The following is a 16,340-nucleotide window of genomic DNA, read 5'->3' as shown; positions in this document are numbered from 1 at the left end:
AGAAATCAAAGAAATAGAAACAGGGACAGAGACTCAATAGTGTGTGAAGCTCTTGGAGATTAATCGGTGTGGATTCGATTGACGATTTACGCTTGTGAAAGCGCAATAACTCACACTCACTGTGGCGTCGAAGCTATCAGGAGTTAGATCCATGACTCGTCTTTCCAGACTCTGAGCCCAAGTGCCGGTTGGCATCAACAGAAAGTCTAGATTGTGGCGCCCATATATTTATCAGGATGGGCACGCCCCCCCCCCCCACATCTCTTCTATGGTTCAGCTTAAAAAAATGATCCATGTTTTGTTTTTATTATTTTGAGTTGGGGTGGCAACAGGGGTGACCAGGCATTTGCCTGCGGTGGCCATGGCTACTCCTCAGATCTGCCCCTGGAGATGCCCAGAAAGGAGCCACCTGAAACATCCAAACCACTGCGGACACGTTCTTATGGGACTGGGCACGGTACCACGGCACCAGGAGAATGTGCAAACTCCACCTCCTCCCACTTATTAGAGAAGCACAGCAGACGTTGGTGTGACACAGCATCACTACTCATACATTCATATTCATCGATTTATCAAGCGCTTTTACCCAAAATGACGCACGCATGCGACAAATGGTCCGTTAGGATATACAGCTGTCAAGGAGTCAACTAGGTGTAAGTGCAGCTAGGCTGAGCTTCCCATGAAAGCCCAGTAACATGTACACATTTTGTCTTGTGTAGTGGCCTCTTTTACTCGAAGTAACAGAAATTTTCGAGAAAGCAAGGTCAGACAGGTACCAATTTACTTATGTAGAGCTAAGCAAGGAAATAAGAGTAAAATGTATGCATTTCCCTCAGATGCATAATGTGAATGTGAGAATTACCTAACATTAGCTGACTATTTCAATATCCATCTTCCTTTTCCAGTACAGGGTCGCATTTAAGCTGGAACCTGGCCAGTGGCAAACTGTTGTGAAGAATATTTATACTAGACACTAGAGGGCGCTTGACTGTTAAATGGAGTACAGCGCTGAGATGTTTGTCATCTTTCAAGTTAGTGTTTAGATGAAACCCGTTGCATGGAATGGGCTGAACTCACTTATCAACCTACAAAATTCCTACATAAATCTTTAATAAGAATAAATATGCCATAACTTGTAAAAATAAGAGTAACAATAGCCATCTGGCAGGGAACACAGTATGTGTTCTTGACAAACGACAGATTCATAATCACCTCTTGCTTAGTCCATCTAAATCTTCCTTTCTGTAAACATCATTTTGTTGCCAATGTCCGCTTGTGTTTAGTTATGTTTTTGAGATGAATGCACCTTTTTGCATGCATGCAATTCTGACTCATTCCAATGTCCCTATTTCAGCAGTTTCTAAGCACACCATTCACATTATCGGATTTTGCTCGTCAGTGAGTATATCACCCCAAATGAGCTTGATGGGCCGAATGGCCTCCTCTCGTTTGTAAATTTCTTATGTTCTTATTTGGCTGGTTATTTTCTTTTCTAGATGTACAATATGCATCATTTTTATTTTGGTTTTATTTTATCTATCCTGTTCTTAGTCTTTGCTTCCCTGTATTTTGTTCCCTCATTAAGTACTTTTCTGTTCGAAATGGGTTTTGATCATTTGCTGTTGTGGTGTTAAAAAAAAAAAAAAAACAGATCCGGGTCATTTGAATCACTGGACATTACCAGAAATTACCAGCTGAAGAAGAATCACATTAATTATGTATTAGTTGTGTCAGGTGTTACTGTGGTTTATACAGTAACAGGTTAGGATGCTGCGCTAGTGATCAGAAGGTTGCAGCTTCTACTAAATAAGTAAATGTACTTTAACAAGCAAAGCAAGGCCCCAAACCCACAGTTGCTCCAGGAACCGTCTGACCCTGCATTCAGTTGTATGTCATTGGTATATTATCTATAGGATACTAATGCATATCGCATCCATTGATCACGCATTGATTAAACTATAAATTCCTATTTAAAGCTTCTCTTAGTAATTAATACAGAAGCCCCAGTATTTCGTCGTATGTGTTTAGATATAAATCTAGTCTGCATAATTTCTGGCAGACCTCAGTGTTCCAGGAACGGGAAAAAAAGTTTAGATATTAACTTGCAATATCGTCACTTCGTTGCTTATATCTTTTGGTTACGTTACACATCACGATTACACAAAGTTGTTTTACATGGGTCTGTATCTTTTGGCTATCACTGAAGTTGCAGCACAAGCCTATACCAACCACTTACACTTCACAAATCACTTGCCTGCGATTGGATGACGTGTTGGCTGCCCCCCACCCCTTCCTTGGCTCGATACGTCCCTCCTCAAAAGAACTGGTCAAGAACGCGGTTTTCACTTGATCCAAAACATAAAAGAAACACTGACAGCTTAGTGTGTTGACCGAATCACAATAAAAAAAAATGTATTCATCCTGCACGCGTTACTATTTGCATTGAAGGCGACAGCGCGAATTATTTACGTTTTACTTAATTTAATGAATACGGTATAAATCATGGGTATAAGCTGTTTGTTTCCAAGGGATTCGATTACTGCCTAATTTCCATAACAGCTACTGTATCCCCAACAGATGCGACGACAATTAAAAAAAATCTTCCACAAAATAATACCTACATACGGATCCCAACACTTTGCATCGCCGACTCGCCGGTTCTAGATGACCCTGAACACTTAAAAAAAAAGATCGAAAATAGTTCACATGACCCGGCCTCTTGTTTTTGACAAATTTAACAAGTTGTGGCTTAGATGCACTCCTGCGTATTAGATTTCTTCTTCTTCTTTAAGGGTCCAAAGCACATAGTGCTATGGACCATTATTATTATTATGAATGATGATGATGATGATGATGATGATGATGATGATGATGATGATGATGATGCAAGTAACACTTTCATAAACCAATGAATGTTTCTTATAAAAAACAGGGGAAACGAAGACGATCAGCTGATCCCAGTCTTTTCAAAAGGACCAAAGAGAGGAAGGGAATGGGGAGATATCCGGGCTGGCTCCAGCCAATGAGCGCACTCCACATGCGAGCAGCAGCCGCTGCGCGAGAAGCGGGGCCGGCCGGGCGGCCCTGAAAGCCGATTGGCGCTGAAGCTGGGAGCCGCTCGTGGAGGAGCACGCGAAGGACGCACGTCCGTTCCACCGTAACCGCAGCGCAACGCAACGCAGCCAGCGGCACTGACGGCGGTTCTCTCACAAGCGGCGCTGAAAATTCACCTGAGTGGTGGGGGGCGACAGATTCTTAAGTAGGAAAAGCGGCCTTTCTGAACCCACTCTGGTTCGCTGGTGACAAGTATGCCATTTAAACATAATTTAATTTCCGCGTAATCCTTAATAGAGCCGGCTACAGATCGAGGCGGGACCTTCATTCTCCACGATTCTCTCTTCACTAGCGTGCCAGCCACCTTCTGTCTGGAGTGTTTTTTAAGCATTTGTTTCTTATTTAAAAAACATCGTATCGGGGAGGATTTAAAACCTGAAAAAATCGCCAGTTGAAATTGCAGGAGTTGGGGGAGCCTGACATAAAGTGAAACTGTACCCGGTGAAGACGGTCCGCCATGGAGAACGCACACACAAAGACAGTGGAGGAGGTTTACAGCTATTTCAGCGTCAACGAGAGCACGGGTCTGGCCTCGGAGCAGGTCAAGAGGCAAAAGGAAAAATGGGGGCCCAATGGTGAGAGAAGTCTTTCCATGAATATCAGAGTGTGGGTTATTTTCGTTGTTTTTGGAAGGCACGGGTGTACGGTACCTGCCGGCATGCCGGAGAGTGGAGAAAAAGTGCTTACGTCATTATGTTGCAACCTCGTGGGTCTGGGGGATCGCCTTTTGCCGTGTCTGGGCACACAAATCTTGAAATAAATGTAATCGGGTTATTTGTAGGTCTTCGTCTGCAAGTGGGGGTTAGATCTGGTTTTTTTTTTTTTTTTTTTTGGTCCGCGCAAACCCGTTTCATGGTTGTGGAAGCCGGCATAGGCCTCTCGGGTTTCACACTATTATGGTGCTACGATGAGCTGACGCTGGCGTCCTGGTTACCACTCCCGGCAAACGTCAGGTGTGCTCTGTAGTATCTGTAAGTGGTGTTGGATGCCGGACACACGGCGGTGGTTTTAGGTAGCTAATCTGTTTTTTTTTTTCTACCGATGTGGTTAGTATCGTGGCGGAGGAGGGGTTGCGGCCCACCTTGTGTCTGCGAAACACAGCAGGTTCTGATCATCCTCCCTAGCCTTATCACCCGAAGCCGCTCAGGGTGACATTGATCAACGTCGCCCGAGCAATGCGGCGCTAGTCTGACACTTTTGCAACGCACCCCACTTTTCCCCAGTTGCGCACAAGACACTCGCATCTTCAGTAAAAGGTTTTAATCCGACCGGGATAACGTGTTGTTGCTCTTTAGTCATTTTGCCACGTATCGCGAAAGCACACCGGCATGCCACAGCTCGCCTTAAGGTCGGGAAAGTACAACAAGTAGCTTAAAAAAATTATAAAAAGTTTTGCATTCCATTAACGGTCGCGTGCACATTACCTAATTTCTACAACGACACCCTTCTGCCGATGGCAACCTGTTAAATATACCCAGCCCGTTGATTGCTCTAACTTTTCCGCCTGTGTCTTTTCTTTCTGGCATGTTCTTTGGATCTTCTGGCCCGCAGAGCTGCCAGCCGAGGAGGGTAAGCGATAAATTTGACGCTAATTAATGTATATCTTAAATGCACCCCCCCCCCAGTCTGACAGTTCTGCCGGTCTGCTCCTTTTACAGGGAAATCTTTATGGGAACTCGTCATTGAACAGTTTGAAGATTTGTTAGTCCGTATTTTACTCCTGGCAGCCTGTATATCTTTCGTAAGTATGATCCCTGGTCTGAATGACATCCGCCTGTTTTCTACTTTTATAAATGACCTGAAGTTGCCCCGGCTGAATCCTTTCCTATAGTACAAACACGAATAATGCATTAACCTGAGTAGCTGATGCACAGGGCACCACATATTGGACATTCTGTGCAGACTTTTGTTCTTTTTAGATTTTATATATGTTTTGCTAACAGTGACAAAGGGTGGTTGATAGTTTTCCTTTTAGCATATTGTGCAGGATTTTTCAGTTTTTATAAATATCACATTGCAAGCATTTTGAGATTATTTACTCTTGGAGGCAAAAACCTGTAGTATTATTCCAGTCTAGGTTTCACTTGTTAGCCAGTTTGTGTTTCATTACATAATCACACCTTAATGTGGGAATTAATGAAAATAAGCTGTGTAGCCTCTATTTCCCCAGAGAAAATGGACCAGACTGACATGTACTGGTCCAGGGTAGGAGGAAACAAGGCAATAATTTTCACTTGGGTTGCGGATGAAGCTGGGGTTGGATTAACTCGGCTAGAGAAATGTTGTCATACATGCTGTTGAACCGTCTTGAGTTACGTTTGAGTGTGTCGGGGGCCATTGGGGGTCAATGCCAGGCGGCCTCTCGGAATGGCGGTGACAGCTGTGATTGAAATACCGGCTGTCATCTGCCTTTGCATGCATTTGAAACATTTATCGGTCTGCTTGACGGGTCATCAGCTGCTGTGTGAGGGCTGCTGTCGTCGGCTTTTTAGCTCTGTGGTCGTTCCAAGAAAAATCTGGTAGCTCTAATGGAAGTGGCAAGTGCATCAAGGGAAATAAACTAGCATAAGAGTAAACTAGGCTGGAACTGCTTATTGTGTAGTTGATGAGGCTGGGTATGTAACCCATGAAATAGGAGAGGACCGCATAGTGGGTGTCAGGGACCCTGCATGATGGCCTTTTGCTTTTTTGGTAACAATATAAAATTGAATAGTAATTTCCCTGTGGGGGCTAATAAAATTATCTTTGCCTACCCCACCTTGCTCTGCGTTAGGCACGCAGACACACACGGGTGAGTTCATATTTTGGGGTTACAGTGTAGGGTTAGCCAGCATGCAGCACCCCTATAGCTGGAGGTTAAAGGCCCTGCTCAAGAGTCCACAGACATAACTGTTCTGCTGGGGATCGAACCGACAACCTTCCAATCGCAGGCACTGAGGCTGAGCCACACACCATCCCCAGCAGTTGCATGTCATGCTTTGCGAGTGATACTGATGGCCTCGATCCCTCCTTTTTCTCATGTCTTTGTTTATCCCACTATGGGCCACTGGCATGCTGGAAGTACCTTTTTAATAATGGCCATGAAAGGGCCACCTCCCTACAGTTGTAGGTGCCTATATTGGCCTAGCAGACATGTATCTGCAGTAGTTTTATGGATACGTCTTCAAGTCGTACAAGTATGAGAGACTGTGAGGAACTTCTTTCATGGTGAGAGATGATCAGTGAAATAAGACTTTCTATTTCTAACTAACTAAAGTTTATCGGGGGTGGATTTGTCTCCCTGACAAGCAGGGGCTCAATGACAGTGTACAGTAATATTGTTTACACTCTTCTTTAAAGCCTCATTTTCTTCATAAGTTATTAGTTGTGTTCTGTCAGTGTGGTGAATGGTTCAGACCGGTGCATGATTCTTTCACACTTCTTCTACTTCCTATGTTTTTAATATGAATGTCTTGGATTTTTTTTGTGCTTGCATCTATGTATGACAGGGTTCGATCTGACCCCTGTTAACTTCATCTGCTTCTCCCAGGACTGTCAGTGTGGCTAAGTCTTGTTAACGGGCAGTGCCAGATGAATGGGTTAACACCTTGGTCTTATCAGAGTTGGCAGATCACACGGTGGTAGCATCCAGCTCTTGTATTCAAGCCCTGATGTTGCTGTCTGTTATGGACTCTGATTACTCAGGCTTTAATGTCGAGTGCTTGTGAGTGGTTGCCTCCCAGCTTAACGGTCTTGGTTCTGGGTTTGTGGCTTAAGATGTGTTAGCTCTGTGTGTTCTTGAGGGGTGTCCCAATGGGGAATTTTTGGGTACCCTCCCCTGATTTAATCCACAGTTGTGCTGTTCAGTTGAAGTGGTGAGTCAGTGTTGCCATTGATCACCCTACCCAGAGTAACATCTTTTCACACTTGGCTTCCTAGGAAAGAAGCCGCCTCAATGTGATTCGGTGGCTTTTAAATACCTGATAGTTGTTTTGGGTGTGACCCAATTGTCATTGTTTGTGTCTGGTGCTGCTCTATCTGGTTTTGATGGTTCCTGGGAATGTGGGTGTTGTGGTTGGACTAGTCTTGAAACATGAAAAAATAAACAGATGAAAGGAAGCGAGACACTCATGGTGTAGAGGTGTAGGTCATACAGGATTCAAAGTCCAGTGATGCGAGTTGTATGGTTATTTGTCAGCTCTACTTGGGCGTTATCCAGTGAGACGAGGTGGGGAGAGGACAGTGAGGTGGCATTTGTTGTTCCTCTAGATTCTCACCTTCGGGGCATGATAAGTGATCTGTAATTGCCTGAGGAAATTATTACGGTAAAATCCGGTTATATGTCTGTTATATCCAAAGTCCGTTATATCCAGAGTTGCTGTAAGCCCAGAGCACGCCTACAGGACACCATTTACTCATGCCACACCCCAGCAGACACACTTTTGGTATAGATTATTATATTGTTCATGTTGTAATCCAACTTTACCTGACCAGATGCGTGACTATTAATAATCCCGACTAGGGCTGCAGCTATCGATTATTTTAGTAATCGAGTATTCTATCTTTTTTTTTTTTTCTCCTCCATTGATTAATGGAGTAATCTGATAAGAAATACTTTTGTCTTATTAAAGAGCAATAGTAACTTCAAAAAAGAAAAAATAGACAGGTCTCTTAAAATGTACAACTCATTGGTTTTCTTTTTAGGAACATTTTTAATGGTTGAACTCCATACAACAACTGACAAAAGAACTAAATCCTTTTAGTGCATTTATGTACCTTATTTATTTTTTATTTTTTTTAAAAAGAAAACACTTTCTTAAATGCAAACATAAATAAAATAATGTCAAATAAAATTACCGGAAAATGGTATACATATCTTAAACGAAGGCATAAATTAAAATGGCCTTTACTCTCTGTAATCTTGTACATTTATAGGAGGCATAAAAAAAAGTTCTGACAGGATTGTATCTCCTGGATGAGGTAGGAATGGTGTGTGTGTGTTCAATTTGTGTGTAAGTGAGTGTGTGTGTAAGTGTTAGAGAATGAGTGTGTGTAAGCCTTTAAAGGAGCATATGTGGCGTTTGGATAATTCCATGTCTCAGAGTTTTACTGGCCCAAGGCTGTTGGGGGTGGGTAGTTTATGTATTATAAATATAATACAAAAATATTATTAATTATGTAATATTACTCATATTAATCTAAATCCGTGAAATAATTTTACTAAAGCCTTGAAATAGATCTAGTTGAGTACACCCCATGCTCACCTCTAGACTCACCCCTGCATGCTGCAGGTATCACTGTGACAGTGTGACGGCGGCTGTCGGCCTGCTGCAAGTTGCCAAATTTTAAACTAACAGTTTATCTGCATACAAACAGCTTTTATAGCTTTACTGTAGCCTTGCTGCTCTGGAAGACAAACAACGGTGGATGAGAGCAGCTGAAAACATGGCGCTTCTTCACCTTTCAGCTTGTTGAACAGCTGGTTTGATTACGGACTCTCGCCAGCTCTTTACCAGTAAAGGTTTAGTAGCGATTACAAGCACTGCTGTTTTCCTTCACTCCACCTGAGTTCACCATCTCTGTAACGGAACCGTCTCTTTGCTCTTAGTGTATAAACAGGCTCCAGCTCCATGTTAAACTATGACAGTATTTTCACTGCTGTTGTGTTATCGGTGTTTTTATTGAGGAAAAATAGGGGCTGACATTTTTCGTCTTTGTCTTTCCTCACTATTTTCCCTGTCTTCTCCATTGTGCCATCGAATCAAACCTGCTTCACGTAATGCAGTGTGACACACTGTGCGCCAGTAATAATCCTCTGAGTGAAACACTGTGATCACTAAGCAGTGCATAGTTGTGCAGATTACACGACGCATCGAAGCAAAGAATTTGTATCGAGAATTTTTTGTGATAGTTATTCGAATTACTCGATGAATCGTTGCAGCCCTAGTCCCAACCACGTATCTGGGCTGGATATCACCGGCACGCCATGTGCCTTGTAGGCGGAGCCTTACTGAACAAAACTACAGCTAAAAGCAGCCTTGGGGACCAGATTTTGTCCATTATAAGCGAAATACCGTTATATGCGAGTCCGCTATATCCAATGCTTTTTCTGCATGTTCTTAAAGGCGAACGGCCGGGACCAGCGGACCTCGTCCATTACGGAAGATATTCCGTTATAAGCGAGTCCACTAAAACGAGATTTTACTGTAGCATGGACAACGTGCGTATCATTCTATTCAATGCACAGTGTGTCTCAGGGACGGGTCAAGTCTCCATTTATGCACTTTTAGCAAAGCCCTGTATACCTGTTGCCCTGCTGTTTGAGATGAGTGTGCTTTGTGGTTCGTCTTTGCCCCAGGTTGGTCTCATGGTAGCGCTGGAATGCCATAGGGAATTGCTGAGGAGACTCCTGGATCTGAGGGTGTGGTGTGAATCTCGCTGGCACTCTAGGATTCGTATCGTACTCTAACGTGTCTGGGCGTGTAAATAATCACTTGGAACAACAAAATTTACACACCCTCTTTGGAAAGGGAGACTGATGTCGCTCACGTTGTGAGGCAGTCTTGCTACTGGGGCAGATACATTTCATCCTCAAGAAAAGGGAGCTTTTGATACTAGTCGTTTCCATGACAAACATGCTTGCGGGTTCTCTTGTCGAATGGGGTGGCACAGGAGCTGGACCGACTCTGCTGGCTAATTAAAACACTCTGCCCTGACCCCCCCCCCCACCCCACATGGTCTTTACAGCTGGGAACTTGTTTATCACAGTGACTTCTGCTGTGACTGGATTTTCGGCAACTGCTCATGTCCTAATAGGGACTAATGTGAGATCCACCCCCTTCCCCCACACATTTGACATTGCTGAGCAGAATTTGGTTTGGGTGCAGGGTTTAGAGACTCACTCAGTCTCTCTCTCACACACACATCACAGTTAAAACTACTGTTGATTTGTGGCGGGGGGTCAATTGACAGTTTGATATTTCCATTAGAGCACTTAATTTTGGTGTTTTAGAAGTGCTATGTAATTCTGTGTGTTTGGTGTGTGAGACGCAGCGCTAACTCCAGGCTTGCTTTCATGTCCTCCCAGGTGCTGGCCTGCTTCGAAGATGGCGAGAAGACTATCACGGCGTTCGTGGAGCCCTTTGTGATCCTGCTGATCCTCATAGCCAACGCCATCGTCGGGGTGTGGCAGGTGAGGAGGCTCCCATCATCGCGTCTCACCCACGCCGACTTGTCCTCCTCGTTGCCAGGGCTGGTTGTCATCTTATGTTTAGTCTGTTTTTGCCGATTTGACTTTGTAACCATTGGAAATGATGCCAGGTTGCTTTTTCGCGCAATAAGAGTAATTAACCTCACCTCGCAGCTTGCCTGTGTGGCGGTCTTCAGTGAACTCCTTTTACTTTTACTCCTGTACCCGCTTTCTTTTCCTTTGCAATTTTAGTGTTTTTGAGATGAGATGGGACAGCAGTAAGTTTGTCTTTACAGGGAGACGGTCGCTATGGTAATCATTGAGTTTGGGTAAGGCCTTCATCCATTTACCTCATTGCTGTGAACATAGCATTTACCCCAAAGCAAGAACATGCTGTCCCAGTCCTGTTTCTTGGTGGTCTGCTATTCTGGCTGCTGAGGTTGGCCGCATTGCAACTGAGGTTTGGGAAGAGGATGCAAGCGTTGTGTTCTGGAATTTGTCTCAGGTGTCTCTGGCAGGGTCATGCTGTTGTTGGACATCCAGGTGTCTTTTAGCATGTAGTGGAAGTTCGGTTGTACTTAACGCTGATGCTCTTACTTGGAGTTTTTGGTTTAGGCAGTAGACTGTAGTTGCAGTGGCAATATTGACCCACACTTACAAAATTATCCAGCAGTATAAATGCCTAATGTTCTATTATAATAACCTGGACACCACCACCACCCACCCCAGTACTTGTACAGCCTGTGGATCACAGTCTATTCTTTAACCAATTTGTGAGTGAAACACTCACACTTTATGTTGACCAGGCTGAAATTAACATCCCCATTTTTGGGAACAGCATTTTGAGACCCCACTGTGAAAGGGAAACTCAAAGTGCCATATTAGATCATCAGTTTCACTTTGTGCTTCCGTTACAACTGCATGGCCTTTATGCTCTGAATGTTCTGTGTTTTTTGGCTAAAGCAAAACCATAGATAAAATGGCTTGATTTGTGTCCCTGTTGCCCATTCGACCCATGACCGATAGACTGGCCTCCTAAGGGATGTGGCAGGGTTCACTGTAAGAAAGGCTGGCCGCCTAAGGGATGTGGCAGGGTTCACTGTAAGAGAGGCCGGCCGCCTAAGGGATGTGGCAGGGTTCACTGTAAGAGAGGCCGGCCTCCTAAGGGATGTGGCAGGGTTCACTGTAAGAAAGGCTGGCCGCCTAAGGGATGTGGCAGGGTTCACTGTAAGAGAGGCCGGCCTCCTAAGGGATGTGGCAGGGTTCACTGTAAACTTCTTTAACACTTGCCTGAAACCGTAAAGCCTCAATGGGAAATGTAAGATGTCAAAAGCTGCTGAAAATAGGTTTTGGAAGTGGGTCGTTGGGTGCATCTTGGAGGCGTTTTTTAAATATGTTGCTTTGTAACCAGCTTCTGGTAAGACTGTAAATACAGGGACCTCCAGATTGTTGTGGATACAGATATGTGAAAAGGGAGGTCTAACAGAAAGATGTGAATCAGGTGTACTAAAGGTATTGAGGAAGGCAGGAAATTGTGCAACAACTGTAGATCTTAACCCTCAATTCCCTCTCCACAGCATTCCAACATATTTTTTTCCTATATAAAAACATGCTTTAAGACTAACTTCTTGGAATATTAATTTGAAAGGGTGTCATCGTAGCCCTTCAAGGAATCTGCCCAAAATATGCTGATGGGCTCTTGAATCGGTGCCTTATGGCCACTAGAGTTCCTGACGTTCTGCTGTTTCCGCGTGGGTGATGCCTGCCTCAGAACATAGAAATCCTAACCGGAAACCTTACTGAAAGCCAATACTTTTGAAGGTAACTGTTCCCATTATGGGCCTTTCGCATGCAGTAGTGTGTCTTGCTGTGACACAATCCCATATTTTCCTGAGGTGCACTGTGAAAGTCTGTATTTTGCCAGTGTAAACGTCATCGACCTTTCACCTGACCTTTCAGTGCTCAGTGGCATTTTTACCTGCAGTTTGTTTCTGGAATTTTCCCAGGAAACCCTGATAGTATCTGAACACTGCTTAGATTTGTGGCTTTTTTCCTGCCCCATTGGTGGATTGTGTCTGACTTCTGTGAGGCTCAGTTCAGGTTGTGGTTTCACGGGGATTCCTCCAAAATGAAATTGGAGCTGTTCATATGAACATGACGAATGCTCTGTTATCTTTGACATGTTTTCTTCATGCTTTAGGGAAAAGACACTAATCCATTGCTTGGTCGTGAGGCTTTTCCGGTGTGGTGGTTGGGTTTCTGAAGGGGCACTCATTCTTCTAGACTTGTGATTGGTTATGTTGGCAGGATAAGTGAAGATGGGCTTTCTGCCCTTTAGGGAACTTAACCGTGGTTGGCCCTAAGCTATCGATTTTGATTTTTTATTTTTTTTTTATATACTTGAAATTGTCCTCTGTCTTGAGTTTCCATGTCAAATGTAGCAGTGGTGATTTTCATAGGTGCATGACTCATCTTTTCCTTATTGTCTTCAGACTGTTGTGCCCCTGTGATAGATTGTCCAAGATGGGCTTCAGATTGTAACGTTTTTCTCTCTTGCCAAATTGAGCTGGTTTGGCAGCAGAAGAGGTCTCTTGGGGGACCCGTACCGCCGAGGGAACCTGCTTCAAACTGGACCCTTTCAGCGTGTCTCTGCTCAGCTGCAGCAAGTTATAGAAAGGGTTAAGGTCCCTCAAGTTCACTGCACAGATTGAAGGTTCCTGCTTCAGTTGACAAAACATGGCAGCTAATTATTTTTCTGCCTGGGTAATTCCTCATGCCGTCAGATACTCAAGACGGGCAGATTTTTGCAGGAGTTCAGTGTTTTTGTCTGTCCAGCTGACTGCTGGAAACTAGAGCCACAACAGCAGCTGTTTCTCAGGCTGAGCATTTGTGTCCAGGCATTTTTAGACGGAAAATTGACTTTGGTAAGAAATCCTTAATTGGACCAGGAAGGCACGGAACTTGAAGAAAATCACAACTTGTTTTTGGGGTTGTTTACTAATAGTTGCTGTGTCTATCCCTCAAAGGTGGTAATTCCTAAACGCCCCCCATAAAGCAAGAGGGACATAAAGATAAAGCATGATGATAAACAGTTTGGTCTATTTAAAGCGCTCTCCCACTGTATGATGGCAACCATCAGCCCATGCACAGACAGCAAACTGTCCTCCCTCAGCAACCAGCAGCAGCTGCCCACCACAGTAAATACTGGGGGAGGCATTTAAACCTCTGTGGTGGGTCACTGTTTGTCAACTCGGCCTGCTCAGTTGCATTGTCTGGGAGGTGCATGATCATGTCAGGCTCTCCCTGCAGTTGGAACAGATGGTTTATGGGAAGCTCTAATTCAGAGTGACGTATTCTGCTGTGTGACGTTGTGGTTCCTGCTATATTGGGATCCTGATGTAAATCAGCAGTTGCCCTTCAAGTTGCCCTTCAAGGAATATCGGACTGCTAGTGCTTAAACAGCTGGCCTGCTTATAGAAAACCAAGGCAATTTTGTGTACAAGGCTCCCGGTATATATGTGGTACAATTCTCCCACCAAATGTGCCCGTTCACATGTACCTGTTTTAATCCTTATGATGAGGTGATGGGTGGTTCAGGTCCGACCACACGGCCCCCCTCTCCTCAAACTGGCGGAGGCCAGGAATAATCCCCTGTTGGTGAAGTCTTCCCCAGAGCTTCTTTGCTTGTGTGGGGAGCGTTCCCATAGAAACCAGGCCAGCCAAACAATACATTGTTGGCAGTATGAAGCTTTTTTCCCCTCTTGTGAAAAGTTCAATCTGAGGTGCTGTAGGTATGAGGAGACAATGAAGTGGCTTCATTTCAAATGTCAGCGACTGCGAGAGGCCCTGGGAATCTCTCACTGGTATTTAATCCTGATAGCTGGAAGTAGAATTTAAATCTGCTTTGTCTTTTTTTAAGTAGTTGGCATTTGTAGCCTCTGCCGCGGTGGTGCCTGTTTGTCTCTCTGCTCCGTGTCATGCCTTTCAACTGTTTTTTTGTTTGTTTTATTGTTTGTTATTGTGACTGTTATGTCCTGGGCTCACACGGCACCCCTCCCCCCACCTTGCTCTCACTCTTCAGGAACGAAATGCAGAAAATGCCATTGAAGCCCTGAAGGAGTATGAGCCCGAGATGGGCAAGGTCTACCGGCAGGACAGGAAAAGTGTGCAGCGCATCAAGGCCAGGGACATCGTGCCCGGTGACATCGTGGAGGTGGCAGGTGAGAGGTGCCATCCCGCTGCGGGATTTTCCATACATCGCCAGTGTAGAAATCCTTGGAATCGGAAGATGGTGTGTGTCAGACCTGTGTAGGACACTGTTTTAAGCAGTCTGTGGGCTCCCAGAGTGTCTGTGGTTTTAGGCGGGTGGGTGGCACTAGGATCGTACCCTTGCTTCTTGGTTATAGTTGACTTTACACAAACACAAAGCTGAGAAGCTCACTTACTGACCGCTTACTGATGCAGCATAAATCCGCGGTTCTGCTCTGGCTGAGAGGCCTCCGCTCTTTGCGTTGTTTTGCTGACTCTGGGGCCTTTTGGGGTTATTGCTATGAATCCTTCCTTTAGCGAAGGGGTTGTCCTGGGGATGTGGCAGGCAGGGACTCAGATCTGTCCGCATGCTCAGGCATGGCTACCGTCCTGTGCTATCGGTCACCCGTGACTTTCCTGATTTTATGGGGCATGAATATTGATTTAAGAAGCTGTCTCTCGATAGCCGGTGACAGTCATTTGCGCTATAAACCCCTTGCACTGTCATAAGAGCAAATGCGTAGCCGGGGACGGTCACCCTGCAGCCGCGAGCGCTGAGCGTGGCAGCTCTGAGTCACTGCACTGCGTCCCCCAATCACCGGCCCTTTCGGTGTCTGAATCGGGTGTGTGATGGCTGCTGTAGTCCCCTGAAGCTGATGCTGTACTTCCTGCCAGCCTCCTATTGGCTGGAGCTGCCGTGTACTTATTGGGTCATCAACTCGCTTCTCTCCCCCTGGCGCACGCAGCCCACTGCAGCACTCTGATCTCTCTCCCGCTCTTCCCATGGGTCACCCAGCCGGGTTCTGTTCAGTCTAATGGCGCAGAGTTGTCCCTCTTGCGGGAAAATGGGACCCAGACACCCATGAACTGCGCGACAAAAGACTGAGCTCTGTGGAAACAGGATACAGCAGTTAAACTTGGGTAGATTAAGACTATTTTCTGAGCCGAATGGTCAGTCATCTCTTACGTCCTCAAAGAGTGTCTGCCTTTTGTTCCCTTGCACATCAGCAGCACAGACTGGGTCCTCCAGCAGGAATGGGACAGAATCTGTCACACGGTGACAGAATGTAACATACCTAGCGTTCTGTTTACTTGTGTCTGAGGAGTCTTTAGCGAGACCTGCCGAGGCTCGGCTGGGAGACTCTGACAGTAAAACGGCATGAGCATGTACACACGAGGGCGACACAATGCAACGTGTAGGAACAGGGAATTTAAACCAGAAATGCATTTTTTAATCCCTGTAGGGTATTAACGGTCAAAGGGATGACCTGACTTTAAAATGTCAGCCTGAAGAATACATGTTGTGATCCATGGGAACAGCCTTCTGGGATTCGGCATCCCAGCCCGGCCATATGGGCAGATCCTTGTTGTCGTCATCTTCCTCTATTCTCATGTGAAAAGTCACAACGGACACCAGCCCCATGGAGCCCTGTGGGCCAGTGCTGGAAGCCACATGTCTTTCCTGAGAAGCGGGTACTGCTTCCTGGTACCAGGCCAGGGTGATGCAATGTGACCTTGCTGGGGTGCAGCATACCATTGCTGCAGGGAGCCTGGGCATGCTCGCCAAACTTAAACATCCAGGAAACATTCTGTGCCTAGAAGGCCGAGTGTTTTGAATATCACGAGCACCTCACCTGGGTCCGGGAGGCCCGGCATGGACTTTCGACGCCTCTTATCGGGTCCGTTGGACGCCGCACTGCATGAATTATCAAGCCCCATTGACTGCCACAGGAAGTGTTGTGTAACTCGAGGGGAAACTTGCGCTTAGCCGTCACGATAAGCACGCCCCGCTTTCCCCTCCACTCTCGCC

The 16,340-nt window shown here is 45.4% G+C and overlaps 1 protein-coding gene across 3 annotated transcripts in view; it reads left to right on the top strand.

Annotated features, from left to right (window-relative positions):
• The first annotated feature begins 3,005 nt into the window (after positions 1-3,005).
• The window catches only part of LOC125745692 (sarcoplasmic/endoplasmic reticulum calcium ATPase 2-like), a 29,338-nt gene continuing 16,003 nt past the window's right edge, over positions 3,006-16,340 (top strand). For 2 of the 3 annotated variants that reach the window (XR_007398731.1, XM_049018770.1), the window contains exons 1-5: positions 3,006-3,689; positions 4,666-4,683; positions 4,773-4,855; positions 10,181-10,285; positions 14,364-14,502. Coding sequence is in view for 2 of the 3 variants with exons in the window: in XM_049018770.1 (XP_048874727.1) it covers positions 3,572-3,689; positions 4,666-4,683; positions 4,773-4,855; positions 10,181-10,285; positions 14,364-14,502 (463 nt within the window). In the remaining variant the exon portion in view is untranslated. Of the gene's footprint in view, positions 3,690-4,665; positions 4,684-4,772; positions 4,856-10,180; positions 10,286-13,995; positions 14,146-14,363; positions 14,503-16,340 lie in introns of those variants that run through there. The other variant, XM_049018771.1, reaches the window with a different exon arrangement.

This window comes from Brienomyrus brachyistius, chromosome 7, assembly GCF_023856365.1.
Source record: "Brienomyrus brachyistius isolate T26 chromosome 7, BBRACH_0.4, whole genome shotgun sequence".
NCBI classification, from domain to species: Eukaryota; Metazoa; Chordata; class Actinopteri; order Osteoglossiformes; family Mormyridae; genus Brienomyrus; species Brienomyrus brachyistius.
Note: the sequence above shows the minus strand (reverse complement) of the source record. Positions and strands in the feature narration are given on the sequence as shown.